The sequence below is a fragment of the Bolinopsis microptera genome, chromosome 4 (assembly GCF_026151205.1).
Source record: "Bolinopsis microptera isolate Bmic1 chromosome 4, MBARI_Bmic_1.0, whole genome shotgun sequence".
NCBI lineage: Eukaryota > Metazoa > Ctenophora > Tentaculata > Lobata > Bolinopsidae > Bolinopsis > Bolinopsis microptera.
Window position 1 is genome coordinate 1,646,666 of NC_087075.1, and position 25,407 is coordinate 1,672,072.

At 41.6% G+C, this 25,407-nt stretch overlaps 1 protein-coding gene across 1 annotated transcript in view; it reads right to left on the reverse strand.

The window, feature by feature from the left end:
* The window catches only part of LOC134814511 (uncharacterized), a 65,822-nt gene extending 41,126 nt beyond the window's left edge, over nt 1-24,696 (reverse strand). The window contains exons 1-44 of the mRNA XM_063822663.1: nt 24,541-24,696; nt 24,083-24,182; nt 23,708-23,829; nt 23,232-23,363; nt 22,841-22,984; nt 22,019-22,144; nt 21,694-21,816; nt 21,276-21,349; nt 20,494-20,557; nt 20,035-20,154; nt 19,603-19,680; nt 19,174-19,298; nt 18,445-18,588; nt 17,903-18,027; nt 17,488-17,631; nt 17,057-17,205; nt 16,643-16,814; nt 15,786-15,944; nt 14,848-14,984; nt 14,561-14,666; nt 14,353-14,437; nt 14,069-14,210; nt 13,122-13,320; nt 12,817-12,949; nt 11,008-11,152; nt 10,526-10,601; nt 10,177-10,313; nt 9,909-10,028; nt 8,827-8,967; nt 8,365-8,478; nt 5,883-6,003; nt 5,283-5,432; nt 4,923-5,008; nt 4,713-4,780; nt 4,383-4,521; nt 3,937-4,073; nt 3,590-3,779; nt 3,311-3,385; nt 3,022-3,159; nt 2,172-2,289; nt 1,851-1,952; nt 1,471-1,567; nt 1,198-1,315; nt 122-241 (exon numbers count right to left, since the gene is read on the reverse strand). Of these exons, the coding sequence (XP_063678733.1) occupies nt 122-241; nt 1,198-1,315; nt 1,471-1,567; nt 1,851-1,952; nt 2,172-2,289; nt 3,022-3,159; nt 3,311-3,385; nt 3,590-3,779; nt 3,937-4,073; nt 4,383-4,521; nt 4,713-4,780; nt 4,923-5,008; nt 5,283-5,432; nt 5,883-6,003; nt 8,365-8,478; nt 8,827-8,967; nt 9,909-10,028; nt 10,177-10,313; nt 10,526-10,601; nt 11,008-11,152; nt 12,817-12,949; nt 13,122-13,320; nt 14,069-14,210; nt 14,353-14,437; nt 14,561-14,666; nt 14,848-14,984; nt 15,786-15,944; nt 16,643-16,814; nt 17,057-17,205; nt 17,488-17,631; nt 17,903-18,027; nt 18,445-18,588; nt 19,174-19,298; nt 19,603-19,680; nt 20,035-20,154; nt 20,494-20,557; nt 21,276-21,349; nt 21,694-21,816; nt 22,019-22,144; nt 22,841-22,984; nt 23,232-23,363; nt 23,708-23,829; nt 24,083-24,182; nt 24,541-24,616 (5,371 nt within the window). The 5' untranslated portion in view covers nt 24,617-24,696. The remainder of the gene's footprint in view (nt 1-121; nt 242-1,197; nt 1,316-1,470; nt 1,568-1,850; nt 1,953-2,171; nt 2,290-3,021; nt 3,160-3,310; nt 3,386-3,589; nt 3,780-3,936; nt 4,074-4,382; nt 4,522-4,712; nt 4,781-4,922; nt 5,009-5,282; nt 5,433-5,882; nt 6,004-8,364; nt 8,479-8,826; nt 8,968-9,908; nt 10,029-10,176; nt 10,314-10,525; nt 10,602-11,007; nt 11,153-12,816; nt 12,950-13,121; nt 13,321-14,068; nt 14,211-14,352; nt 14,438-14,560; nt 14,667-14,847; nt 14,985-15,785; nt 15,945-16,642; nt 16,815-17,056; nt 17,206-17,487; nt 17,632-17,902; nt 18,028-18,444; nt 18,589-19,173; nt 19,299-19,602; nt 19,681-20,034; nt 20,155-20,493; nt 20,558-21,275; nt 21,350-21,693; nt 21,817-22,018; nt 22,145-22,840; nt 22,985-23,231; nt 23,364-23,707; nt 23,830-24,082; nt 24,183-24,540) is intronic.
* Nucleotides 24,697-25,407: the final 711 nt, after the last annotated feature.

Here is a 25,407-nt window from a genome sequence, read left to right on the forward strand (position 1 = left end):
TGGGAGATTCAATCCAGTAAGGAAGTTTTAAAGCCGATGTTCAATGATAGAATGTTAGAATGAAAGTAAGAATTCCTTAAATAATTGACATGCGGTATTTAATCAACAAGATTGAACTAACCGCATGTTTTTCCATCAGATTGGAGGTTAATAAAGTCTCCACAGCCACATCTCACACCGACAGGAGTGTTGAAACAGAGATCTGAGCACCCGCCATTATTGAATGCACAACCATTCACATCTGAAATAAAATATTGTAAGGGAGGGAGGGACTAGGGAGGGAAGGAGGGAGTGAGGAAGGGAGGGAGGGACGGAGGGAGGGAGAGGGAGGGAGGGAGGGAGGGAGGGAGGGACGGAGGGAGGGAGAGGGAGGGAGAGGGAGGGAGGGAGGGAGGGAGGGAGGGAGGGAGGGAGGGAGGGAGAGGGAGGGATGGAGGGAGGGAGGGAGGGAGAGGGAGGGAGGGAGAGGGAGGGAGGGAGGGAGGGAGGGAGAGGGAGGGAGGGAGGGAGAGGGAGGGAGGGAGGGAGGGAGGGAGGGAGGGAGGAGGGAGGGAGGGAGGGAGGGGGAGGGAGGGAGGGAGGGAGGGAGGGAGGGAGGGGGAGGGAGGGAGGGAGGGAGGGAGGGGGGGAGGGAGGGGGGGAGGGAGGGAGGGAGAGGGAGGGAGGGAGGGAGGGAGGGAGGGAGGGAGAGGGAGGGAGGGAGGGAGGGAGGGAGGGAGGGAGGGAGAGGGAGGGAGGGAGGGAGGGAGGGAGGGGGGGAGGGAGGGAGGGAGAGGGAGGGAGGGAGGGAGGGAGGGAGAGGGAGGGAGGGAGGGAGGGAGGGAGGGAGGGAGGGAGGGAGGGAGGGAGGGAGAGGGAGGGAGGGAGGGAGGGAGGGAGGGAGGGAGGGAGGGAGGGGGGGAGGGAGGGAGGGAGGGAGGGAGGGGGGAGGGAGGGAGGGATGGAGGGAGGGAGGGAGGGAGGGAGGGAGGGAGGGAGGGAGGGAGGGAGGGAGGGAGGGAGGGAGGGAGGGAAGGAGGAAGGGGGAGGGAGGGAGGGAGGGAGGAAGGGAGGGAGGGAGGGAGGAAGGAAGGGAGGGAGGGGGGAGGGAGGGAGGGATGGAGGGAGGGAGGGAGGGAGGGAGGGAGGGAGGGAGGGAGGGAGGGAGGGAGGGAGGGAGGGAGGGAGGGAGGGAGGGAGGGAGGGAGGTATTCTTACCTTCAGCATGCTGACAGTAGCCCCACAGCTGATTGCTTTCTGCAGGTACTGTGTAACACCACGGACTAGTCTCCTGTCCAGGCTCACTGCCTCCCATCACACAACCATCTTTATGAACCTGTATTAAATAAGCCAGTTAGGACTGTGTTTTAATACCACAGTTCAAATGTATAGGTTTTACAATCAAGCAATGTAACATTGTTATCGCTGTAATATTGAATACCTCCAATCTATAGCATAGTATACATAATGGGTCAGTTATTAACGCCATACCTTATCGTTGGCCACGAAGGGATGTTGACAAGGTTTACCCTTAGCAGTACCCCCATATGTAGGGGTAGCATCAGCAAACACCTCCACTTCACACAAGCTGATAAAACGACTGTTAAGTGGAAGCAAACACCTTTATTTCACAAGAAATTGACTAATTTCTTACTTCACGCAAGAATTAGTTAATCGGTTTGCATGAACACAAATAGGGTACAATTAAAAATATAAATGTGAGGGTATTATCAAATTGAATATCATGACGTCGTGTAGCGGACAGAATTATTCGACTTGAGCAGGGGATCATATAAACAATACTTCCACCAAAATCTCTCACCTGATGGATTTGGTCTCGTCTCTAACAATAACAGTTACATATCTCTCACCTGATGGATTTGGTCTCGTCTCTAACAATAACAGTTACATATCTTCCAGCTCGTCCACAGTTCACCCTTTTCAGGGTTTGCGTTGACGACTTGTACTTCCACCTATAGTATGGGATTTTTAGCATTTCCATACGAACAAATTTATGGCATCAGTTTTACTACAATATGGTGAGGGGGCGGGGGGGGGGGGGGGGGGGTGGGGACTGTACTGATCTATAAGGTCCCTTGTATCACCCAAAACAGTTTCTAACTATCCTCCATAGAAACAACGCAAATATTTGAGATCAATACTGAAAATAAAGGGAGAAAAAGGGGACCTACCCTCCGCAAGCAGGGTTAGCGTACCATACCATCTCATCACTATCACCAACACGTACTTCGAAGGGGTTGATTATGGAGTATACATAGAGGAGCACTTGAGCTACCGACTTGGTTTCACCTGATATATCATGTTGTTATAATAGTGTAAAGTTATAATATACATCTTATATAATAAGGTATAAGTATTAAATTATTTATAAGAATATAGGAGTATTATAATTAATAGTATATATCGTAGTCCGATAGTTTCACTGCATCCTAATATAAAGAGAAATAAGCATAATAATGATACAATACACAATATAGGTGTTTTAATATTGAATGGGCGTGGTCTAAAATATTCGAATTTTCAAATTTTGCAAAGCAACAACTCTCAAATATAAAACACAGCGGAGCTATTAAGGCCATCGTATGCCCACTGACTTTTGGCCCACCCTGTATATTATATAATAAAAAAGCATCAATAATATGGAATATTACGTATATAAGCGTATATAATACCAGTACACTAACCCAGATGTTGTGACTCAATGTTAACAACTAAAAAGCACAATGTTAACAACTAAACAGCACAATGTTAACAACTAAACAGCACAATGTTAACAACTAAACAGCACAATGTTAACAACTAAACAGCACAATGTTAACAACTAAACAGCACAATGTTAACAACTAAACAGCACAATGTTAACAACTAAACAGCACAATGTTAACAACTAAACAGCACAATGTTAACAACTAAACAGCACAATGTTAACAACTAAACAGCACAATGTTAACAACTAAACAGCACAATGATAACAACTAAACAGCACAATGTTAACAACTAAACAGCACAGAAGACACTAACCCAGATCTATCCGGAGGAACTGAGGACCAGGAGTAAACTGAAAACCGGAATCAGGGAGATCCAGATCCGCGCCTCTCCTCCTGGTATCATGATGGAGGGACTCCGCACACTCTGCTGCGCTTCTACCTGTTACTTTTCCTGTGGGGTCAGCTATTATTATTGGTGCGTCATGGCGGTCACCGTGTCCTAACTATTGTTTTTACGAAACGTGATCGTCACTGATCGTTGGTGGTGATACTATTATGAAAGTTAGATAAGGGAAGTTAGATAAGTTAGAAATTATCCGTACCGTCGACAGCAAAAGAACCGGCTCCACTTGTAACAGGGTTTGTCATAACAACTTGCTTTCCTATAGCCAGATTCTCTGAAGAAAGGTTTTATCAATAATTCTAAATCCAATATCCATCTTATCTCGGTGGAGAATCTGAAAAGGACCAACAATTTGGTTTTTCTCTTATTCCTTTCTCCAACAATGCTTCTTTTTCTCTTTTTCTTTTTGTTTAGTCAGTGATCAATACTTACAAGCAACTTTATTTCTAAACAAAAAATACCATGTTTAACAACCCACCAAGTACAAGGAACTTTACAGTACACGGGATAGTCCCCTCCGTGAAGATAATCTCCACTGTACCAGTAAGAGGCTCTGCACACGTGATCACCGTCAAGAGTCTAGTGTTACTCAAGATCTGGATATCAGTACAGGGGGTACCCGCCACTGACATGGACTGTACTGAACCGGTGTTCAGCTCTACGTATACCTGGGGGAAGGGGAATGAGGAAAAACACAGCAAAATAACTGAAAAGTTAAATGACGTTGTAAATGCATAACAAAAGTCAATCAATAAAGGGGGGGGGGGGGGGGGGGGCTGATGGAGTGGGGATATATCTCAAAATAATAAAACTGTTTAACATTACCTGTTGTATCTGGATATCTATATTCCCGACCACAGTAAGGTTAGAGAAGGGCACATCACACTGTCTCCCAGGTGACAGGATGTCGTTATTCTCCACTCCGTCAGTAAAGGCTCTTATCTCTTCTACTGTATTGTCGTCTGAGGGGGACAGCTGGTTAAGAATGTCTAATATCGATTTTAATTGCGCTGTATTTAATCAATTAATTGTTATACTTATGATCTGTCAATTAATCTGATCGTTGATCAACTCCTGTTATACGCGTACTTCGGGGCATATTTCGTACTAAGTTTAATTCGAATGTTAATATTCAGGATTTAAGTCAAAAGTAAGTTAAAATGTGTTTTAAATAAACAATGGACATTTCATCAATAACCACGTGACAACCACGTGATAACCACGTGACAACCACGTGACAACACCATGACAACACCATGTGTTCCACTTACCATCGAGACCGAGAGTGTGAGAATGACAGAAGCCCCACTCTCTAGCTGACTCGTTCTTTAGAGCCACTGTACCACACATGAACTTAGCGTCGCTAGGGTTGGGGTCAGTAGGCTGGCAGGAGTACCTCAGGGTTGAGTTCTAGGGTGGAAGAAGTGTTTATAAAGGTAGTAATGTTTATAAAGGAGTAGTGTTTATAAAGGGTAATCCAACACTTTGGTGTGTATCACGTCACAGGGTTGGTTAGAGATATTAATTTTACCATTATCATTTATCACAATATTAAAAAGACATAGTTTTTCGGCTCGAAAAATTGTTGGTGATATATTTACCAAGTAGAAGGGGAAAGAGCACATTGCTCCGTTAGCGTTTCCTTCTGTGGTGTAGCCTTCTGGAACAGCTGAGAAAACACAATATCAGAATTACTCACAGAAAATTCAACGAATAATTTTGACAGGACAGAAGAATGCAACCCACGTTTTATTTAATCGAGCTCAAACATCATAACACAAAAAAGGAAATTGCTGTCAGCTGTGACTAACAGTAGATCTCGCAGATGGAGAAGAAGGAGGTTTCAGAGTCGTATTTGTACCACTTTCCTGTTCTGACGTTCATCGCTATCGACCACCTGCAACATTCCACACGTTAGTTAAGCTCATGTCCTAGTCCCCATTATTGACCATATCCCCGCATCTTATGTCATCCTGATTCTACTCCCCTTATATTTTTTATTAAAATATTGAGTATTAAAATATTCCTCCTTTTTTATCAAAACAACCGCGAATAGTGAAGTGATATTGACTACGATCTTCTCATGATCATAAATAAAAATAATTATTCGATCAATTTTATAATTAATTGATCAATTTTATAATTAATCAATCAATTTCCCAATTACTAACTGGGATTGGAGGGATCTGTCGAAACTGTCCCCGAAGTTGATGTATTGGGTTCCATCACCACTGAGCCAAGTGTAGCCTGTAGTCGTGTTCTCCAGTAGTTTTGTTAAACCTATCCATACCATTCCACTGGCGTCTGTGTTTACCTTCGATCTGGAGAAAGGTGATATTAGAGGACCGTGTTCGTATACACGGTATAGCCTGAGACCTTGCCTTGAGGATGTGACCGGTGGATTGTGGTATGGAACTATTTTTGGAGTGTTTTCCGCCACAACAGAAATAAAACATACACCTGTCTACTAAAGTTGGGGCTGATAAGAACTCTTACGAAACTATTACTTACCGTATAAAACTGTTACTTACCGTACGAAACTGTTACTTACCGTACGAAACTATTACTTACCGTATAAAACTGTTACTTACCGTACGAAACTGTTACTTACCGTACGAAACTGTTACTTACCTTACGAAACTGTTACTTACCGTACGAAACTGTTACTTACCGTACGAAACTGTTACTTACCTTACGAAACTGTTACTTACCTTACGAAACTGTTACTTACCGTGCGAAACTGTTACTTACCGTATAAAACTGTTACTTACCGTACGAAACTGTTCTCTTTATCAGAACGAATGGTTGCCAGGTTACCACCGAGAGTAGCACATCTCTCCTGCGCGTCCCAATAAGTCATGTTCGCAGAGATCTGCTCGTAGCGTACCTTAGCTGATGGTTTTGAAGGGGTTAATTTAATTTTTAAACAACGATCAAAAGCTGGAAAACTGCCTCCTAATCAGGGGGAGATTCCTGCTAATCGGGGGGAGATTCCATCTAATCGGGGAGAGATTCCTGCTAATCGGGGAGAGATTCCTGCTAATCGGGGGGAGATTCCTGCTAATCGGGGGGAGATTCCAGCTAATCGGGGAGAGATTCCTTCTAATCGGGGAGAGATTCCTTCTAATCGGGGAGAGATTCCTGCTAATCGGGGAGAGATTCCTGCTAATCGGGGAGAGATTCCTGCTAATCGGGGGGAGATTCCTTCTAATCGGGGAGAGATTCCTTCTAATCGGGGAGAGATTCCTTCTAATCGGGGAGAGATTCCAGCTAATCGGGGAGAGATTCCTGCTAATCGGGGGGAGATTCCTTCTAATCGGGGAGAGATTCCTTCTAATCGGGGAGAGATTCCTTCTAATCGGGGAGAGATTCCTTCTAATCGGGGAGAGATTCCTTCTAATCGGGGAGAGATTCCAGCTAATCGGGGGGAGATTCCTGCTAATCGGGGGGAGATTCCAGCTAATCGGGGAGAGATTCCAGCTAATCGGGGAGAGATTCCAGCTAATCGGGGAGAGATTCCAGCTAATCGGGGAGAGATTCCATCTAATCGGGGAGAGATTCCTGCTAATCGGGGGGAGATTCCAGCTAATCGGGGAGAGATTCCTGCTAATCAGGGGGAGATTCCTGCTAATCGGGGGGAGATTCCTGCTAATCGGGGAGAGATTCCTGCTAATCGGGGGGAGATTCCTGCTAATCGGGGAGAGATTCCAGCTAATCGGGGAGAGATTCCCGCTAATCGGGGAGAGATCCCTGCTAATCGGGGGGAGATTCCTGCTAATCGGGGCGAGATTCCAGCTAATCAGGGAGAGATTCCTTCTAATCGGGGAGAGATTCCTGCTAATCGGGGAGAGATTCCTTCTAATCGGGGAGAGATTCCTGCTAATCGGGGAGAGATTCCAGCTAATCGGGGGGAGATTCCAGCTAATCGGGGAGAGATTCCTGCTAATCGGGGGGAGATTCCTGCTAATCGGGGGGAGATTCCTGCTAATCGGGGGGAGATTCCTGCTAATCGGGGAGAGATTCCAGCTAATCGGGGAGAGATTCCTGCTAATCGGAGAGAGATTCCAGCTAATCGGGGGGAGATTCCAGCTAATCGGGGGAGATCCCTGCTAATCGGGGGGAGATTCCAGCTAATCGGGGAGAGATTCCAGCTAATCGGGGGGAGATTCCAGCTAATCGGGGAGAGATTCCAGCTAATCGGGGAGAGATTCCAGCTAATCAGGGGGAGATTCCTCCTAATCGGGGAGAGATTCCAGCTAATCGGGGGGAGATTCCTGCTAATCGGGGAGAGATTCCAGCTAATCGAAGGGAGATTCCAGCTAATCGGGGAGAGATTCCTGCTAATCGGGGGGAGATTCCAGCTAATCGGGGAGAGATTCCAGCTAATCGGGGGGAGATTCCTCCTAATCGGGGAGAGATTCCAGCTAATCGGGGGGAGATTCCTGCTACTCTGCTAATCGGGGAGAGATTCCAGCTAATCGAAGGGAGATTCCTGCTAATCGGGGAGAGATTCCAGCTAATCGGGGAGAGATTCCAGCTAATCGGGGGGAGATTCCTCCTAATCGGGGAGAGATTCCAGCTAATCGGGGGGAGATTCCTGCTAATCGGGGAGAGATTCCTGCTAATCGGGGGGAGATTCCAGCTAATCGGGGGGAGATTCCTGCTAATCGGGGGGAGATTCCTTCTAATCGGGGGGAGATTCCAGCTAATCGGGGAGAGATTCCTGCTAATCGGGGGGAGATTCCAGCTAATCGGGGAGAGATTCCTACTAATCGGGGGGAGATTCCTGCTAATCGGGGAGAGATTCCTACTAATCGGGGAGAGATTCCTGCTAATCGGGGGGAGATTCCAGCTAATCGGGGGGAGATTCCTGCTAATCGGGGGGAGATTCCTTCTAATCGGGGGGAGATTCCAGCTAATCGGGGAGAGATTCCTGCTAATCGGGGGGAGATTCCAGCTAATCGGGGAGAGATTCCTGCTAATCGGGGGGAGATTCCAGCTAATCGGGGAGAGATTCCAGCTAATCGGGGAGAGATTCCTTCTAATCGGGGGGAGATTCCAGCTAATCGGGGAGAGATTCCTGCTAATGGGGGGGGGGGGGGGGGAGATTCCAGCTAATCGGGGAGAGATTCCTTCTAATCGGGGGGACATTCCTGCTAATCAGGGGGAGATTCCAGCTAATCGGGGAGAGATTCCTGCTAATCGGGGAGAGATTCCAGCTAATCGGGGGCGATTTCTGTTAACAGCACTCACCACAACGTTTGAGGGAGCAGTATTCCCATCTTACTAGGGGGTCGGTGGTGTAGCACCATGGGAACTCTTCATCGTCAGGGTTACGGCAATAGTTGTGTGCTCCTAGACCAGCGACTGAGACAATATTTCGATCAAGGGATGGAATATAATTATCTCTAGCAGCAAAATATTCTTATAATTTTTAGCGGCAAACTATGTTTTAAATTTTCTACAACAAATTGACCTCATACTGATACTGATACTGATCTTGTACTCTTCCATTCCACACATTTTTTCTCAAATCCTTAGTTTTTAAAGAACTCAGCAAATGATAAATATAAAATAATTCAGAGAAAAGACCTGAAAACCACACAATAACCACGTGATAACCACGTGATAACCACGTGACAACACCATGATAACCACGCGATAAACACGTGACAACCACGTGACAACACCATGATAACCACGTGACCAACTCACACGGATAGTTCTCCTCCATCCTGCTGTGTTTATGAGGCAGCTGTGAGTTCCAGGCTTGACAATTCCTCCCTGATATAGTTGTAGCTCCCATACCTCGGTAGTCAGCTCCGTTACCGTACGAGCAGTTCGTCTTTATCAGCGCTGCAGGACAATCATGGTTTATTTGTTGATCTTGGTGTTTGGTTAGAGAAGGAGAAAAAGCGAAAAGTAACAATACCAGAAACAGGCAGAGTGCAACGATTATAGAAAAAAAAGAGGGCAGCGATACCTGTATAGAATAAACGTCTAAACAGGAGACATCCATCATAAACATAAACATTAACTAAACACTAACTAAACACTAACTAAACATTAACTAAACACTAACTAAACACTAACTAAACACTAACTAAACACTAACTAAACACTAACTAAACACTAACTAAACATTAACTAAACATTAACTAAACACTAACTAAACACTAATTAAACATTAACTAAACACTAACTAAACACTAACTAAACACTAACTAAACACTAACTAAACACTAACTAAACACTAACTAAACATTAACTAAACACTTACTAAACACTAACTAAACACTAACTAAACACTAACTAAACACTAACTAAACACCAACTAAACACCAACTAAACACTGACTAAACACTGACTAAACACTAACTAAACACTAACTAAACACTAACTAAACACTAACTAAACACTAACTAAACACTGACTAAACACTAACTAAACACTAACTAAACACTAACTAAACACTAACTAAACACCAACTAAACACTAACTAAACACTAACTAAACACTAACTAAACACTAACTAAACACTAGCTAAACACTAGCTAAACACTAACTAAACACTAGCTAAACACTAACTAAACACTAACTAAACACTAACTAAACACTAACTAAACACTCACTAAACACTAACTTAACACTAACTAAACACTAACTAAACACTAACTAAACACTCACTAAACACTCACTAAACACTAACTAAACACTAACTAAACACTAACTAAACACTAACTAAACACTAACTAAACACTAACTAAACACTAACTAAACACTAACTAAACACTAACTTGGTTGAGCCTGATCGTGTATCACAGCTATCGCCATCAGATCCTTCCAGCCGGATACGACCGTTGTAACGAGGGTCGGGTCATGTCGGTTAGCTCTGAAAACTGACTGGTGCTGCCAATCTATAGGGGGTTTAGTTTTTAAATATCGTACTCAGCAATTAATGATGTCATAAGAAAATGTATGATGTCATCAGGGAAATGACGTGACGTCATCGCGACAAGAAGTTCAAGTCGTTATTAATTATCATGAATCAAGATAGTGACTTACCACTCCAGTAAAGATGATCCTGCCAGACTGCCAGTCCGAAGGGATGCATGTCACGTACTATTAGATCAGTTTTAGTATTCGTCTTCAGATCAAATGATATTATCTTGTCAACCTTTGCATCTGCCCAGTACAGAATTCTGGGAAACAGGGTTAGTTAATTTTCACAACGTTCACGATTCTTATTATCTTTGCCACTTAGACAACTTAAAAACCGCCAAGTTTCTGGACAGATATGAAAAGAATCCACATTCCACACAAAAGTTAGACCCCTAAGACACTACAAAATCTGTAAATTATATAAATAAATAAATTATTAATTATATCATTAGTTTGATATCTGATAAGGTACCTGTCCTCGTGATGAATAGTCATGCCATTGGGCCAACCCACATCTTCCCCTGAGTACAGTGTCACCATGTTCTTACCTGGTGTATATTAGGAAGATTAGAGAAATATCAGGGGTTGGGGATACGTTGATACATGTTATAATTATTAATTATGTATCATAGTAGAATGGAGGAGACTATCAAATATATTGACTCGTATACTCATTATAATAGTTAAAAACTAATTTCAACACTACAAATCTAATACAGTGTACACAATACATTATCAGTGTACACAATACATATACTGAGGATGATACAAAAGGAGTATATGCAATGTAGTTCGAGGAGTCCTAATCTTCCTAGCGTCCTAAAGTTCCCCTTTCCTGATCCTCCTAGCGTCCTCCTAGCCAGTACTACTCAAATTACCAGTAACAGCCAGTACTACTAAAATTACAAGTAACAGCCAGTACTACTTAAATTACCAGTAACAGCTAGTACTAACCGTCAGTGTGAGCACGTGCTATCCTAGGTGTAGTTCCCCACTCAGACCAGTAAAGGTGTCCGGTCAGGTAATCTACTGCCAGGGCCCGGGGCTTGCTCAGTCCACTAAGTAGTGTCTTACGGGAACTACCATCCGACTTACACACCTGAGGTTAGAAGTGCGAGGTTAGAAGTGTGAGGTTTAGAAGTGTGAGGTTAGAAGTGTGAGGTTAGAAGTGTGAGGTTAGAAGTGTGAGGTTAGAAGTGTGAGGTTAGAAGTGTGAGGTTAGAAATGTGAGGTTGGAAGTGTGAGGTTAGAAGTGTGAGGTTAGAAGTGTGAGGTTAGAAGTGTGAGGTTAGAAGTGTGAGGTTAGAAATGTGAGGTTAGAAGAGTGAGGTTAGAAGTGTGAGGTTAGAAGTGTGAGGTTAGAAGTGTGAGGTTAGAAGTGTGAGGTTAGAAGTGTGAGGTTGGAAGTGTGAGGTTGGAAGTGTGAGGTTAGAAGTGTGAGGTTAGAAGTGTGAGGTTAGAAGTGCGAGGTTAAAAGTGTGAGGTTGGAAGTGCGAGGTGAGAAGTGCGAGGTTAAAAGTGTGAGGTTAGAAGTGCGAGGTTAGAAGTGCGAGGTTAGAAGTGCGAGGTAAGAATTGTGAGGTTAGAAGTGTGAGGTTAGAAGTGCGAGGTTGGCAGTGTGAGGTTGGAAGTGTGAGGTAAGAAGTGTGAGGTTGGAAGTGTGAGGTAAGAAGTGTGAGGTTGGAAGTGTGAGGTTAGAAGTGCGAGGTTAGAAGTGTGAGGTTAGAAGTGTGAGGTTAGAAGAGTGAGGTTAGACGTGCGAGGTTAGAAGGGCGAGGTTAGAAGTGTGAGGTTAGAAGTGTGAGTTATAAGTGTGAGGTTAGAAGTGTGAGGTTAGAAGTGTGAGTTATAAGTGTGAGGTTAGAAGTGTGAGGTTAGAAGTGTGAGGTTAGACGTGTGAGGTTAGAAGTGTGAGGTTAGAAGTGTGAGGTTAGAAGTGTGAGGTTAGAAGAGTGAGGTTAGACGTGCGAGGTTAGAAGGGCGAGGTTAGAAGTGTGAGTTATAAGTGTGAGGTTAGAAGTGTGAGGTTAGAAGTGTGAGGTTAGAAGGGCGAGGTTAGAAGTGTGAGTTATAAGTGTGAGGTTAGAAGTGTGAGGTTAGAAGTGTGAGGTTAGAAGGGCGAGGTTAGAAGGGCGAGGTTAGAAGTGTGAGGTTAGAAGTGTGAGGTTAGAAGGGCGAGGTTAGAAGGGCGAGGTTAGAAGCGTGAGGTTAGAAGTGTGAGGTTAGAAGGGCGAGGTTAGAAGGGCGAGGTTAGAAGTGTGAGGTTAGAAGTGTGAGGTTAGAAGTGCGAGGTTAGAAGTGTGAGTTATAAGTGTGAGGTTAGAAGTGTGAGGTTAGAAGTGTGAGGTTAGAAGGGCGAGGTTAGAAGTGTGAGGTTAGAAGTGCGAGGTTAGAAGTGTGAGGTTAGAAGTGTGAGGTTAGAAGTGTGAGGTTAGAAGTGTGAGGTTAGAAGAGTGAGGTTAGACGTGCGAGGTTAGAAGGGCGAGGTTAGAAGTGTGAGGTTAGAAGTGTGAGGTTAGAAGTGTGAGGTTAGAAGTGTGAGGTTAGAAGTGTGAGGTTAGAAGTGTGAGGTTAGACGTGTGAAGTTAGAAGTGTGAGGTTAGAAGTGTGAGGTTAGAAGTGTGAGGTTAGAAGTGTGAGTTATAAGTAAACCTCTAATTGACCGGACCTCTTGAAGGATGAGAAAATAGCATATCAGATATAAGTATTACAGCTGTTCAACCATAGAAAGGAGCCAGTTAACTCAAGTGTTAAAATAGCTACCTGAATGTGGGTTAATGCAGTATCAGTCCAGTAGAGGATCTGAGAGACCCAGTCGTAAACCATTCCGTCCGGAGTCTTTACATTAGACGTAACTATTGCCTCTTGGTAGAAGCCTGTACCATTCGCCCATCCTCTGGGATAATTTTGTTATTAAGTTAATATCAGATTCAGTCATACTAAAATTATCCAACAAACCTTATTACCCTGTCCGTGTTTCCGTTTTGAGATTTGTTTGGTTAGTGGTTACATTTCGCTGCAAGTTTATCTGTATACATACAAACAGACACACAAACAAGTGTTCTCACCTGACAATAGAATCTTTAGTGACATCCGTCCAGAAGTAAGCTCCATTAAGAACGTCCACTGCCAGAGCTATAGCCCCACTAGTATGAGCGGAGAAAGGGAGAACAGAGGCGGTGGTCGGGAGCTTGTCTAGTGACACTTTCAGGAGTTTAGATCTGCCGGCTATCACCAGGGACAGGGCTGGTTCTACACACGTTTTAGCTGGGGAGGGGTTGTGGTTAGGTTAACATGTGTAGAACCAGGACAGGGCTGGTTCTACACACGTTTTAGCTGGGGAGGGGGTTGTGGTTAGGTTAACATGTGTAGAACCAGGACAGGGCTGGTTCTACACACGTTTTAGCTGGGGAGGGGGTTGTGGTTAGGTTAACATGTGTAGAACCAGGACAGGGCTGGTTCTACACACGTTTTAGCTGGGGAGGGGGTTGTGGTTAGGTTAACATGTGTAGAACCAGGACAGGGTTGGTTCTACACACGTTTTAGCTGGGGAGGGGGTTGTGGTTAGGTTAACATGTGTAGAACCAGGACAGGGCTGGTTCTACACACGTTTTAGCTGGGGAGGGGTTGTGGTTAGGTTAACATGTGTAGAACCAAGACAGGGCTGGTTCTACACACGTTTTAGCTGGGGAGGGGGTTGTGGTTAGGTTAACATGTGTAGAACCAGGACAGGGCTGGTTCTACACACGTTTTAGCTAGGGAGGGGGTTGTTGTTAGGTTAACATCTTCCTTTAGACAGGAGAATATTTACTCGCAAACTGTTTAATCATTACTATGCTATCGAAAAGTGCTGAGAACGATGTCCATTGCCCAACCAGTGTTTCAAACTCGTATCCTCCGTTTGTAAACAATAAGCTGGCAGAGGGTGACCCCAAAATTAGGGTTTAACAAATAAGTTAGCAACTAATTAGCGGTAATTAGCGGTAATTAGCAGCTAATCTATCTAGCTACTCACAGTCAGGAGCGAGAACGAGTCCGTTAGCACAAGCACAAGAGAAGCCTAGTGGGGAGTTGGAAAGGAGACAGAGGTGGTGACATCCCCCCTTGTTCTGGCTACACGTGGAGGAGAGACTCGGTTGGAGGGATACATGGTTCACCTGACAGGGTTATGTAAAGCAATGGGTAGGAGCAATTAGGCGAAGCTCTGAGCATGAGATCGGGGGAGGCAGATTTAGATGATTTTAAATTGTGATCATAAAAATAGTGAAGCAAAAAACAGACGAAAAGAAGTGTTCTTACCTTCAGATCTGCGATATCTTCTCTTCTAAGGAGCTCTAAAGTCTCTTCAGTTCTTAAATCGAACTGGTATATCATCTGCTGAAGCCTGAACAGAAAGGGTCATTGGTATACCATCCCTTAATCCAAATTTCTGAGTGATGTCACTACATTTTCCTAACCTCAAAATAAATCTGAACAGTAGCTGAGGATTTTAAATTAAGAACCTTACCTTTCACCAATGTAGACTTGGCCCTGGAAGACTGCTATTGAGGAGAAGTAGGTGGAAACCACAGTCTTCAGTTTAGTAGGGGTGGTACTGTTCAGTTGTAGTGATCCTAGTGGTGGAAGTTAGGTTATTTAATGTTGACACTCATTCTCCGAGCTTACAATATGAAAATTGCACATTAATTGAAAACACTTAGTTCACTAGTCTTTACTGTTGGGAACAAGATCAGACAATACAAATCTGCAACAGAATCAAGAACAACAATAAGTTAAACAGAGAATAAGCCCTACCAATATGATCACTGCCGCTGTCTGCCCAGTACAGAGTAGAAGTCTGGGGATCGACTACCATACTCTGTATTCTGGAGATAGTGAGGTTATCTGTAGATTCCAATAGCACTTCCTGGTTACTTCCGTCCATGCTGGCTCTGAAGAGAGGTGGTGTTATTATTGTAACATACATTAAACAGATATAATTTGTTTTTATTATAAAAACAGTAAAGTTACTATTACAGTTACTATTACAGTTACTATTACAGTTACTTAGGATACTATTACAGTTACTATTACAGTTACTATTACAGTTACTTAGGATACTATTACAGTTACTATTACAGTTACTTTTACAGTTACTATTACATTTACTATTACAGTTACTATTACAGTTACTATTGCAGTTACTATTGCAGTTAAAGTTACAGTTACTATTACAGTTACTATTACAGTTACTATTACAGTTACTATTACAGTTACTATTACAGTTACTATTACAGTTACTATTACAGTTACTATTACAGTTACTATTACAGTTACTATTACAGTTACTATTACAGTTACTATTACAGTTACTATTACAGTTACTATTACAGTTACTATTACAGTTACTATTACAGTTACTATTGCAGTTACTATTACAGTTACTATTACAGTTACTATTGCAGTTACTATTACAGTTACTATTACAGTTACTATTACAGTTACTATTACAGTTACTATTACAGTTACTATTACAGTTACTATTACAGTTACTATTACAGTTACTATTACAGTTACTATTACAGTTACTATTACAGTTACTATTACAGTTACTATTACAGTTACTATTACAGTTACTATTACAGTTACTATTACAGTTACTATTACAGTTACTTTTACAGTTACTTTTACAGTTACTATTACATTATCAACACGACGTATAAAACCACAAAGCAAGGAACAAAGTCACTAACTTGTAAATAACTCTAGCTGACATCTCAGCGAAGAAGAGAGCCCTGTGTTTAGGAGATATAGTAAAAGCTGTTATCTCGGTGTTGTTGTTGAGAGGGAGGATGGTTTGGTACTCTCCTGATAGGTCTGCTACACCAATGTTGTTAGTTCCTGGGTCCAACCTGTGGAAATGTTGTTAGTTCCTGGGTCCAACCTGTGGGTGTCATGTCAATGAAGATGTTACGATTCGTTTTGCCACGTTGTGAGAAGTAAGGTGACGTTATTAAAATAGTCATTACAGCTTATTCAGAACAGTTTTCTTCTACCTGAAGAGTAGTTGCCCCCCCCCCCCACAGTAGTTGCCTCCCTCCCCCCAGTAGTTACCCCCCCCCCAGCTGTAGTTCCCCCCCAGTAGTTCCCCCCCCCAGTAGTTCCCCCCTCCAGTAGTTCCCCCCTCCAGTAGTTCCCCCCCCCCCCGTAGTTGCCCCCCCAGCTGTAGTTCCCCCCCAGTAGTTCCCCCCCCCCCAGTAGTTCCCCCCTCCAGTAGTTCCCCCCTCCAGTAGTTCCCCCCCCCCCCCCCCCCCGTAGTTGCCCCCCCAGCTGTAGTTCCCCCCCAGTAGTTCCCCCCCAGTAGTTTCCCTTCGTCGCACATACGGAATTATCAGAGATTTTGAACTTTAATCATCACAACAATGCGACTCATAAATAATGTTCCTATTCGGATATTACCTCAACTGAAGTAAAAATAACTTACGAATGTAGAAAACTAATACATTCAAATAATTATCCTACAAATATAATGTACGATTCGTACATTATGTTTGTAGGAGAATTGTATGAAGTAATGTACAATGTATGAAGTAATGTACAATGTACTCACCAGTACACTTTATCAGTAACATGATCCACCTCAATAGTTTTAAGAGACACAATACCGTGTCCGACCACCACCGTGCTATTACCATCCGGTAGAAGAGACATGATCTTGTCAACCATGGAGTCAGCCCACAGGGTAATGTTCTTACGGGAGTGGTACGCTATAGAGGAGACACCTGGGAAAATACCATATTAGGGCATCACGTGATACTGATATATTAGAGGAGACACCTGGGAAAATGTGGTGATGACCTATTCATAGCCTTGTAGTTGTCAAATTTGAACATTAAACCATAAAATATATTGAAATACATTTCCCCGAATATATATTTTAAACGGGTCATATCCTGTCCAAACCCAGGATGCATATTTTGCTAGCCATTGTTTACATATAAAACTCCCAACTTTTGCGTCCCACCTGATATTCCGTCTTTAATAACACTCTCCTCGCCAGTAACAAGGTCACGTGACAATAGAGCGTCCCTCTTAGCTCGGAGTAAGAGCGGGTCTAAACCACAGCGGGAACTGTTTGTTTGAGATACTGGGACATCGTCCTCACACAGACACCTGGTGGTTAGGAGGGGTTCAATATCTGTGATAACGTGTAGTTCAGGAATTAAAACATGTTGTTAATATAAGTATTAATGTTAATTGTTATTATGTTATTGTTAATATAAAGAACCAACCCTGCAGCCAAAGGCTTTAACAATTATAGTCACACGAATAACATCCTACTGAGGCCCATGCAATCCCATCGCAGGTTTACTACAACTACAATAAAACTAACTAAGACTTCACCAATCATGGTTCTCGTTGTTGATACTAAAACCCAAGAGTAATAGAACTAACTTGAACCCAAGGGGGCGACCGAAGCAGATACCCTCACAGTCATGAACCTCACACCCAGAGGTCCCCGCAGGAACAGTTGCGTTAACCACCACTAGATCATACACGTTAGTGGAGATTATACCGTGTCTTCCTTTTGACAGGTAGCTGAAATAGAGATAGTTAGTGGAGATTATACCGTGTCTTCCTTTTGACAGGTAGCTGAAATAGAGATAGGATCAGGAATGGATAGAGATAGGATCAAGACATTGTCAAAATTATGATAATCTCACTTGAGAAAACTACTGCTTACTTTAATTTCGACATCGTACTCCCAATTGTTAATTTCCCATCCGACTGTGTATTTTAAAGAAAAAAAGGTGAGAAAAACACGACAATGTTCGGGGAAAAAACCCTGATTATTTGATATTATTGTGACCTGATCATGTTCTTCTGTTCAGTGAAGCCAGGTAGTTTAGCTGAGTTGAGGTTATCGTGAAGACTCTGAGTCCAGTAAAGGGTCCCCTCGTCAATAGCCAGATCAACAAACATGTGCTGTGCATCCTGAGGTTGTCATGGTTACTGAGATAGGTTGTCATGGTAATTGAGATAGGTTGTCATGGCAACTGAGATAGGTTGTCATGGTAACTGAGATAGGTTGTCATGGCAACTGAGATAGGTTGTCATGGTTACTGAGTTTTGTTGTCATGGCAACTGAGATAGGTTGTCATGGCAACTGAGATAAGTTGTCATGGTAACTGAGATAGGTTGTCATGGTAACTGAGATAGGTTGTCATGGTAACTGAGATATGTTGTCATGGTAACTAAGATAGGTTGTCATGGCAACTGGTTAATTTTAAAGTGGTTACAGGCGGAAAATATTATTAAGAGGGAATTTAGACAACAGTTTCTGCATCACACTAAATTAGATTAATTGTGAACAAACATCGTTACATTTTCCCTACTCTTTCGAAATGTCACCTGATAAAGTTTCTGTCTGTCAGAACCGTCCATGTTCATACTGATGAGGATGTGATCTCTATTTAACAGGTCCACATAATACACCCTCTCATCCCTGTGATCTATCGCTACACCAGTAGGCTTTAGAGGCAGCTGATCTATCTTCTGCAGGAGGAAACATTTGTTAAAGTTTAGGCACTGCTACAAATTGGCTTTAGAGGCAGCTGATCTATCTTCTGCAGGAGGAAACATTTGTTAAAGTTTAGGCACTGCTACTAATTGGCTTCAGAGGCAGCTGATCTATCTTCTGCAGGAGGAACATTTGTTAAAGTTTAGGCACTGCTACAAATTGGCTTTAGAGGCAGCTGATCTATCTTCTGCAGGAGGAAACATTGGTTAAAGTTTAGGCACTGCTACCAATGTCTTATCTGAAAGATCGAGACCCCAGGTGGGGTTTAAACTCCAACATCAAGGATGACAGTACAGAAGTCTTAACAACAGAGGATCGGACACCTTTACAGGGGGGGGGGGGGGGGGGGGGCTTTACAAGCATACTCCCAGTGCACCAAACAGGCGGGAGACGAAGAGGGGTACCACTAGGGAGCAACCCAGTTGCGGACTAAAGCCGTCCATTACCATAAAACACTAGGTGTTACTAGGTGTTACTAGGTGTTACTAGGTGTTACTAGGTGTTACTAGGTGTTACTAGGTGTAACTATGTGTAACTATGTGTTACTAGGTGTTACTAACCACTGTGTCGGAAGCGTCCAATGCTCCTCTCATGACGAACCCATTGTTCTCCCTCTTCACAGTCCAGAATAAGAAGCGTTTCTGAGGGTACACTACTATATCTGTTACTGTCGAGTCTGTGGGACCTGGAGAGAGAGGGATAGTTGTTACAAGAATTAAGTAGTTTATTAATTAAGTAATGAAGTACTAGGAAATATTGCAATTAATGCAGGTTAAAACACGCAACTTAATAATAATAATAAATTGAAATTTAATAACACCGCTTTTAAGATAAATCTTATACTCAGCAGTGTTTGAACATCCCGTCATCCCAGAAAATATCATGAATACTGAGCTAAAAAGATAACTTATGCTTGAAAATATATCGTCAATACTAAAGCCCGAAAATGGTACTTAGTTTCTAGTAATATCAGTATAGTTAAAACTAACCAGTGTAGAGTGTTCTGATGTGATAACCGTCCACTCGGGACACCATAACTAGGTTACGTCTCACCCAGTACAGGTTACCTGGAACCGTTAACTCTTACTTAATCTTTATTAAGGTTAATTAATGATTATCTTACTTAATCTTTATGAAGCTGGAGCAGTTGATAAGTTGAAATTCTTATCGTGAGTTATGATTCGCATTATTATATAGAACCAACATACTAACTTTAACCTGACTTACATACTAACTTGCCAATAATGAAATCAACCATAATTACCAAACCGTATCTGTAAATTTAAGTAACTAAGGAAATCAAACAAAAGAAGATCTGATATAAGAGGGCCCAAGTTACCCGCATTGAGTTGCTGGACATAATAACTTTAGTGATCTAATTACTAATTAGTGACCTAATTAGTGACCTAATTACTAATTACCCGCGATATTGTCTACAGTAATAGAGAAAGCTTCCCAGTCATCATTGAGTTGCTGGACATCCTGTCCGTCCAGAGAAACAGAAACTATCCCAGCTTTGGCATCACGGTATATCACACGCTCTGGGGGGAGAAGATATGTAATGAGGGACTGTGTGGTTATTTTGGGGTTGCTATGGTTACTGTGTGGTTACTGGGTGAGGTTGCTTTCTTTCGTAATTATAAAGTTTTTTTCAATATCGAATCAGTTCTAGTGATCTTTTAGTAATATCAAAATTGAAAACAGCGATATAATTTTTTATGGGGTTATATTCGTTAGATACAAAACAAGTTACGATCCTACAAAAAGTGTTTCGTTGTTTTCTGATTTGATCATTTTTCAGAGCAGCCTTTCGAGGGACCAACTAACCGTGTTCATTATTATTTATTTATTAAAAAAATGTGCATCATTGTAAAACTAACCGTTTTTAGAGTCATATCCCAGAGCAAGTGAGTAAGAGATGGAGTTGTAGTTCAGGTAAGACACCTGAAGTGTTACTCAGTGTTAACATTCCAGTAATTTTATATAAATCAAACATAAGAGTTAGCACATCATCATTTTAACCATAGTGAGGGGAGAACTTTGCAAACTAGTAAAATAAATAGTATTGTAGTCTACAGAATTCGCATTGAGATCAATTGTTGTCTCAGAGGCGGACAACACTTGTTTTGACACCTGACATGTCCATATTAGGCGATAACATGCAATACATGTATACTGATGGAGGCGGGCCCAACTGTTTTATAACAGTACTGGGTCTGAGTATACTGTCAATTGTTATGTTTTTTTGGGGCAATTTAATAATTAATTTAATCCTATGATATCTCCTCCCCACAGAATAACCCTCAAAAAGTAACATGATCCATAGCTTGATAAAATTGTTGATTGAGCAGCTGTGAAAGAGAGAAAGTTCTCCAAATTACAATACTTTTGCTACACACGGTAATTCCCTTGAACAAATCCAGTACTACAATTCATATCCTTCCTTTCACACACACCATAATAATAGTAAAATAATAACCAAATATTAATGAGTGATGGTTCGGTTAAATTTATGGCAAGTTATCGCCTAATATGGTCATGTCATTTGTCAAAACAAGTGTAGTTATCGCCTAATATGGTCATGTGACGTGTAAACACAAGTATGGTTATCGCCTAATATGGTCATGTGACGTGTAAAAACAAGTGTGGTCTACTACAGTACCTGCGGTGTAGGGGTATCCAGAGTAACTCTGTAAATGAAGGCGTGAGAAGATATCAACAGACTTTTCTCTGATGCTGAAAGAAAATTGTGAGTTAGAATCTGGTTGATGATTCCCTAGCACGTATTGAGTTTATTCTAATTATTTCTAATTATTTCTAATTATTTCTAATTATTTCTAATTATTTCTAATTATTTCTAATTATTTCTAATTATTTCTAATTATTTCTAATTATTTCTAATTATTTCTAATTATTTCGTCTTGATTACTTATTTTGTATCAGGATGAGAACCTGCCCACTAAGATCCCTCCAGGATCCAGATATTAAGGAGTTACCTCTAAGGTGTTACAAGGTGTTACAAAGTGTTACACGGTGTTACAAGGTGTTACAAAGTGTTACAAGGTGTTACAAAGTGTTACCTCTACAAGTGACACCGTCCTCATCCAGCATGAACAGGTCAGGACACAAGCACTTCACTCCCGTTTCACTAAGTGTACACGTGTGCGAACAGTTCCCGTTGTTCGTCAGACAGGGGTCCTCCGCTGGAACACAAGGAAATATTTTGAAACATTCAAGAGATATCTATGTGGGATTGAAACACACGGGAATGATATTCAAGAAAACAGAGTAAAACGAAAATTTTCTTGAAAGAGCAGAAAGAAATGTTATGTGTAATTTGTATTATAAAGCTAATTAGTATTACGACAGTAAGCATATAATATGATATAGTAAAGACAAACTTACCACACGTTTTGCCGCCTATACCGTCTATAAGTTGTAAGTGAGTCTTACAAGCACATAAAGCTCCACTGGGGGTTTTAAGACAGAGATGTGAGCAACCGAAGTTATCATTAGCACATTCATTCGTTCCTGAGGCACACATCATTAGCAATGTATAGTGAGGGAGATAAACGATATCTCAATAATTGTTAATGACGCTTTAAAGAAATACATGGTATCGATGAGTACTATTTATATTGGAGATTTAATTGATCTGAAACACAAATAATCATGAATGAAGGGGAGGGGGGGGGGGTTAAAGGGGAAACTAATTCCAGTGTTCTCACCAACAGGATTACTATACACGCCACTAACCTGTCTGAGTCCTGTGATCATAGTGATGGATTGTCATGAGGTTACTGTGGTAACTGTGGTTACTGTGTGGTTACTGTGTGGTTACTATACTCTCCACAAACCTGTCTGAGTCCTGTGATCGTAGTGATGGATTGTCATGTGGTTACTGCGGTTACTGTGTGGTTACTGTGTGTGGTTACTGTGTGGTTACTATACACGCCACAAACCTGTCTGAGTCCTGTGATCGTAGTGATGAATTGTCATGTGGTTACTGTGGTTACTGTGGTTACTGTGGTTACTGTGGTTACTGTGTGGTTACTGTGTGGTTACTATACACGCCACAAACCTGTCTGAGTCCTGTGATCGTAGTGATGGATTGTCATGTGGTTACTGTGGTTACTGTGGTTACTGTGTGGTTACTGTGGTTACTGTGGTTACTGTGGTTACTGTGGTTACTGTGTGGTTACTGTGGTTACTATACACGCCACTAACCTGTCTGAGTCCTGTGATCGTAGTGATGGATTGTCATGAGTCTCTTGAAGTTGTTGAGAACAGAGGAGCGTTCTGTCAGGTTATTGGTGTTTACTGACTCAATAGCGTTAGTCCCCCAGTCTGTCCACAGTAGAATACCGTCATCTGAACAAATACTGTTATCTAATACTCTTATATCAATAGCTGAATAAGGAGGATACCTTAGTCGAGAGGATTCCACAAGAAACGTTTCAGGTGGGTGCCTCACTTATTTAGATACAGAGAGAGAGAGAGAGTATTTAAATTATAAAAGATCTTCTGAATAAGCTAGGCTTTTTTAAGGAATCTGTAGAAATATCAGATGATCACATTGAATACTCCTCCTCTCAATACGTATAAACTAATCACGTACCCGCGATTGTGATAGAGAAAGGTTGGTAGACTTTAGTAGCGACTATCTTCTCCACATTGTCACCCCTCATGGAGGCTCTACCGATGTAGTCTCTGTTAGCCTCCGTCCAGTACATCACTCGGTTTATAGTATCTGATCATTGTTAGTCAATTAAAAAGTCATTAATTAATTAATTAAATCATTAATTACCGAGATAAGCGATTTAATTGGTCAATGCCGCAAACTGACTGCTTTATCACTGCAAAACTAAATTTTACTTTCGCTTTTACCGGTTCTCACGTCAACTAGGGTTAAGTTTCATTTTCAGTTAAGATGTAAAGCTTTTTTTAAGCAATATTAATTTTTAGCTATACTAATCACTAATGTTTAGCTATACTAATGTTTAGCTATACTAATGTTTAGCTATACCAATTTTTAGCTATACTAATGTTTAGCTATACTAATGTTTAGCTATACTAATTTGTAGCTATACTAACCTAAGACGAGACCATTAGGCCAGACAATGTCCTCTGTAACAAGCCGCTCCCTGTAATTACCGTCCATGTCTACTCGCTCTATTCCAGAGTTGTTGTTCCCCCAGTCAGTCCAGAAAACGTGTCTGTAACAAGTTTAGTTACATAACTTATCTTTATTAAATTAATAAATTAAATAAAATAACTTACATAACTAATCCTTACTAAACTAAAAAATAAAATAAAATAACTACACTATTCTTGATAAAAACCACAGTAACCACGGTAACCATACTAAAAGTGTGGTAACTGAATATATTTTCTTTTTTTTAAGTTATAAAAAATAAATATAAAAAAATAAATACATTAAAATAAAAAGAAAAAAGTATGGTAACTCACCCTAAGACAGGATCAAGTGCGATAGCTCGAGGTTTTTCCAAGTTATCTGACACGATAATCCTTCTGGCAGTTCCTTTGCCATCAACTACCTCTATCTTTCCTGCATTAGAAATAGGATGTTTACATCACTTCTTTTACAATGTACACCCTGTAATCTGTATATACATTATACAACATCACTTCTTTTACAATATACACACTGTAATCTGTATATACATTATACAACAGAGCTACTTTTGCGCTCTGAAACTTTGATAGATGGTACACAAGATAGTGAGTGGAAATCATCATTAATGAATTTTGCGATTAGAGAAAATGTTACGAAATGTATAATATATCTAAAATATTTCAGATCATATATCAAAAATGACTATCACAACGAGTCCAAGAGAAAGTATAACAACTTAAACATCAGAACAATTTAAAAGGAAATGAAAGAGATGAGCAAATTGAAATACCGGAAGTTTCACCGCCGTTAGTCCAGAAGACATTGCCAGATATCCAGTCCACAGCCAACCCATCCACACTCTCCATATCACCCTCGGCCAGTACCTGCTTAGCTGTACCGTCCAGCTTGTAGCTAGCTATCTGGTGGTTAAAGGTGTCTCCTACTATCACTCTGAGGAAAACATCGTTAAACTTGCTTAGCTGTACCGTCCAGCTTGTAGCTAGCTATCTGGTGGTTAAAGGTGTCTCCTACTATCACTCTGAGGAAAACATCGTTAAACTTGCTTAGCTGTACCGTCCAGCTTGTAGCTAGCTATCTGGTGGTTAAAGGTGTCTCCTACTATCACTCTGAGGAAAACATTGTTAGACTTGCTTAGCTGTACCGTCCAGCTTGTAGCTAGCTATCTGGTGGTTAAAGGTGTCTCCTACTATCACTCTGAGGAAAACATCGTTAAACTTGCTTAGCTGTACCGTCCAGCTTGTAGCTAGCTATCTGGTGGTTAAAGGTGTCTCCTACTATCACTCTGAGGAAAACATTGTTAGAGGACACGCAACTCACAACTAACAACATACAGTTAACGGTTAACACACCACTCAACAGTTAACACACAGTTAACACAAATTTAACACACAACACACAACACAACAATGAACACACAGTTAACTCACAGTTAACTGACATGAATAAAGACACGTTAAATTGCCTATTATATATTAATATATGTTAAGTTATCTATTTTATTTATTATTTAAGTTATTTGATATTTTTATTAAAGCTTCAGCTAGTTTGGTGTTGTTAGCATTAACGAAATTCTGGGTCACTAAAATTCATATTTTTCACTGATTTTTTATTTTGATTCGAGTAAGTCAAATCATTT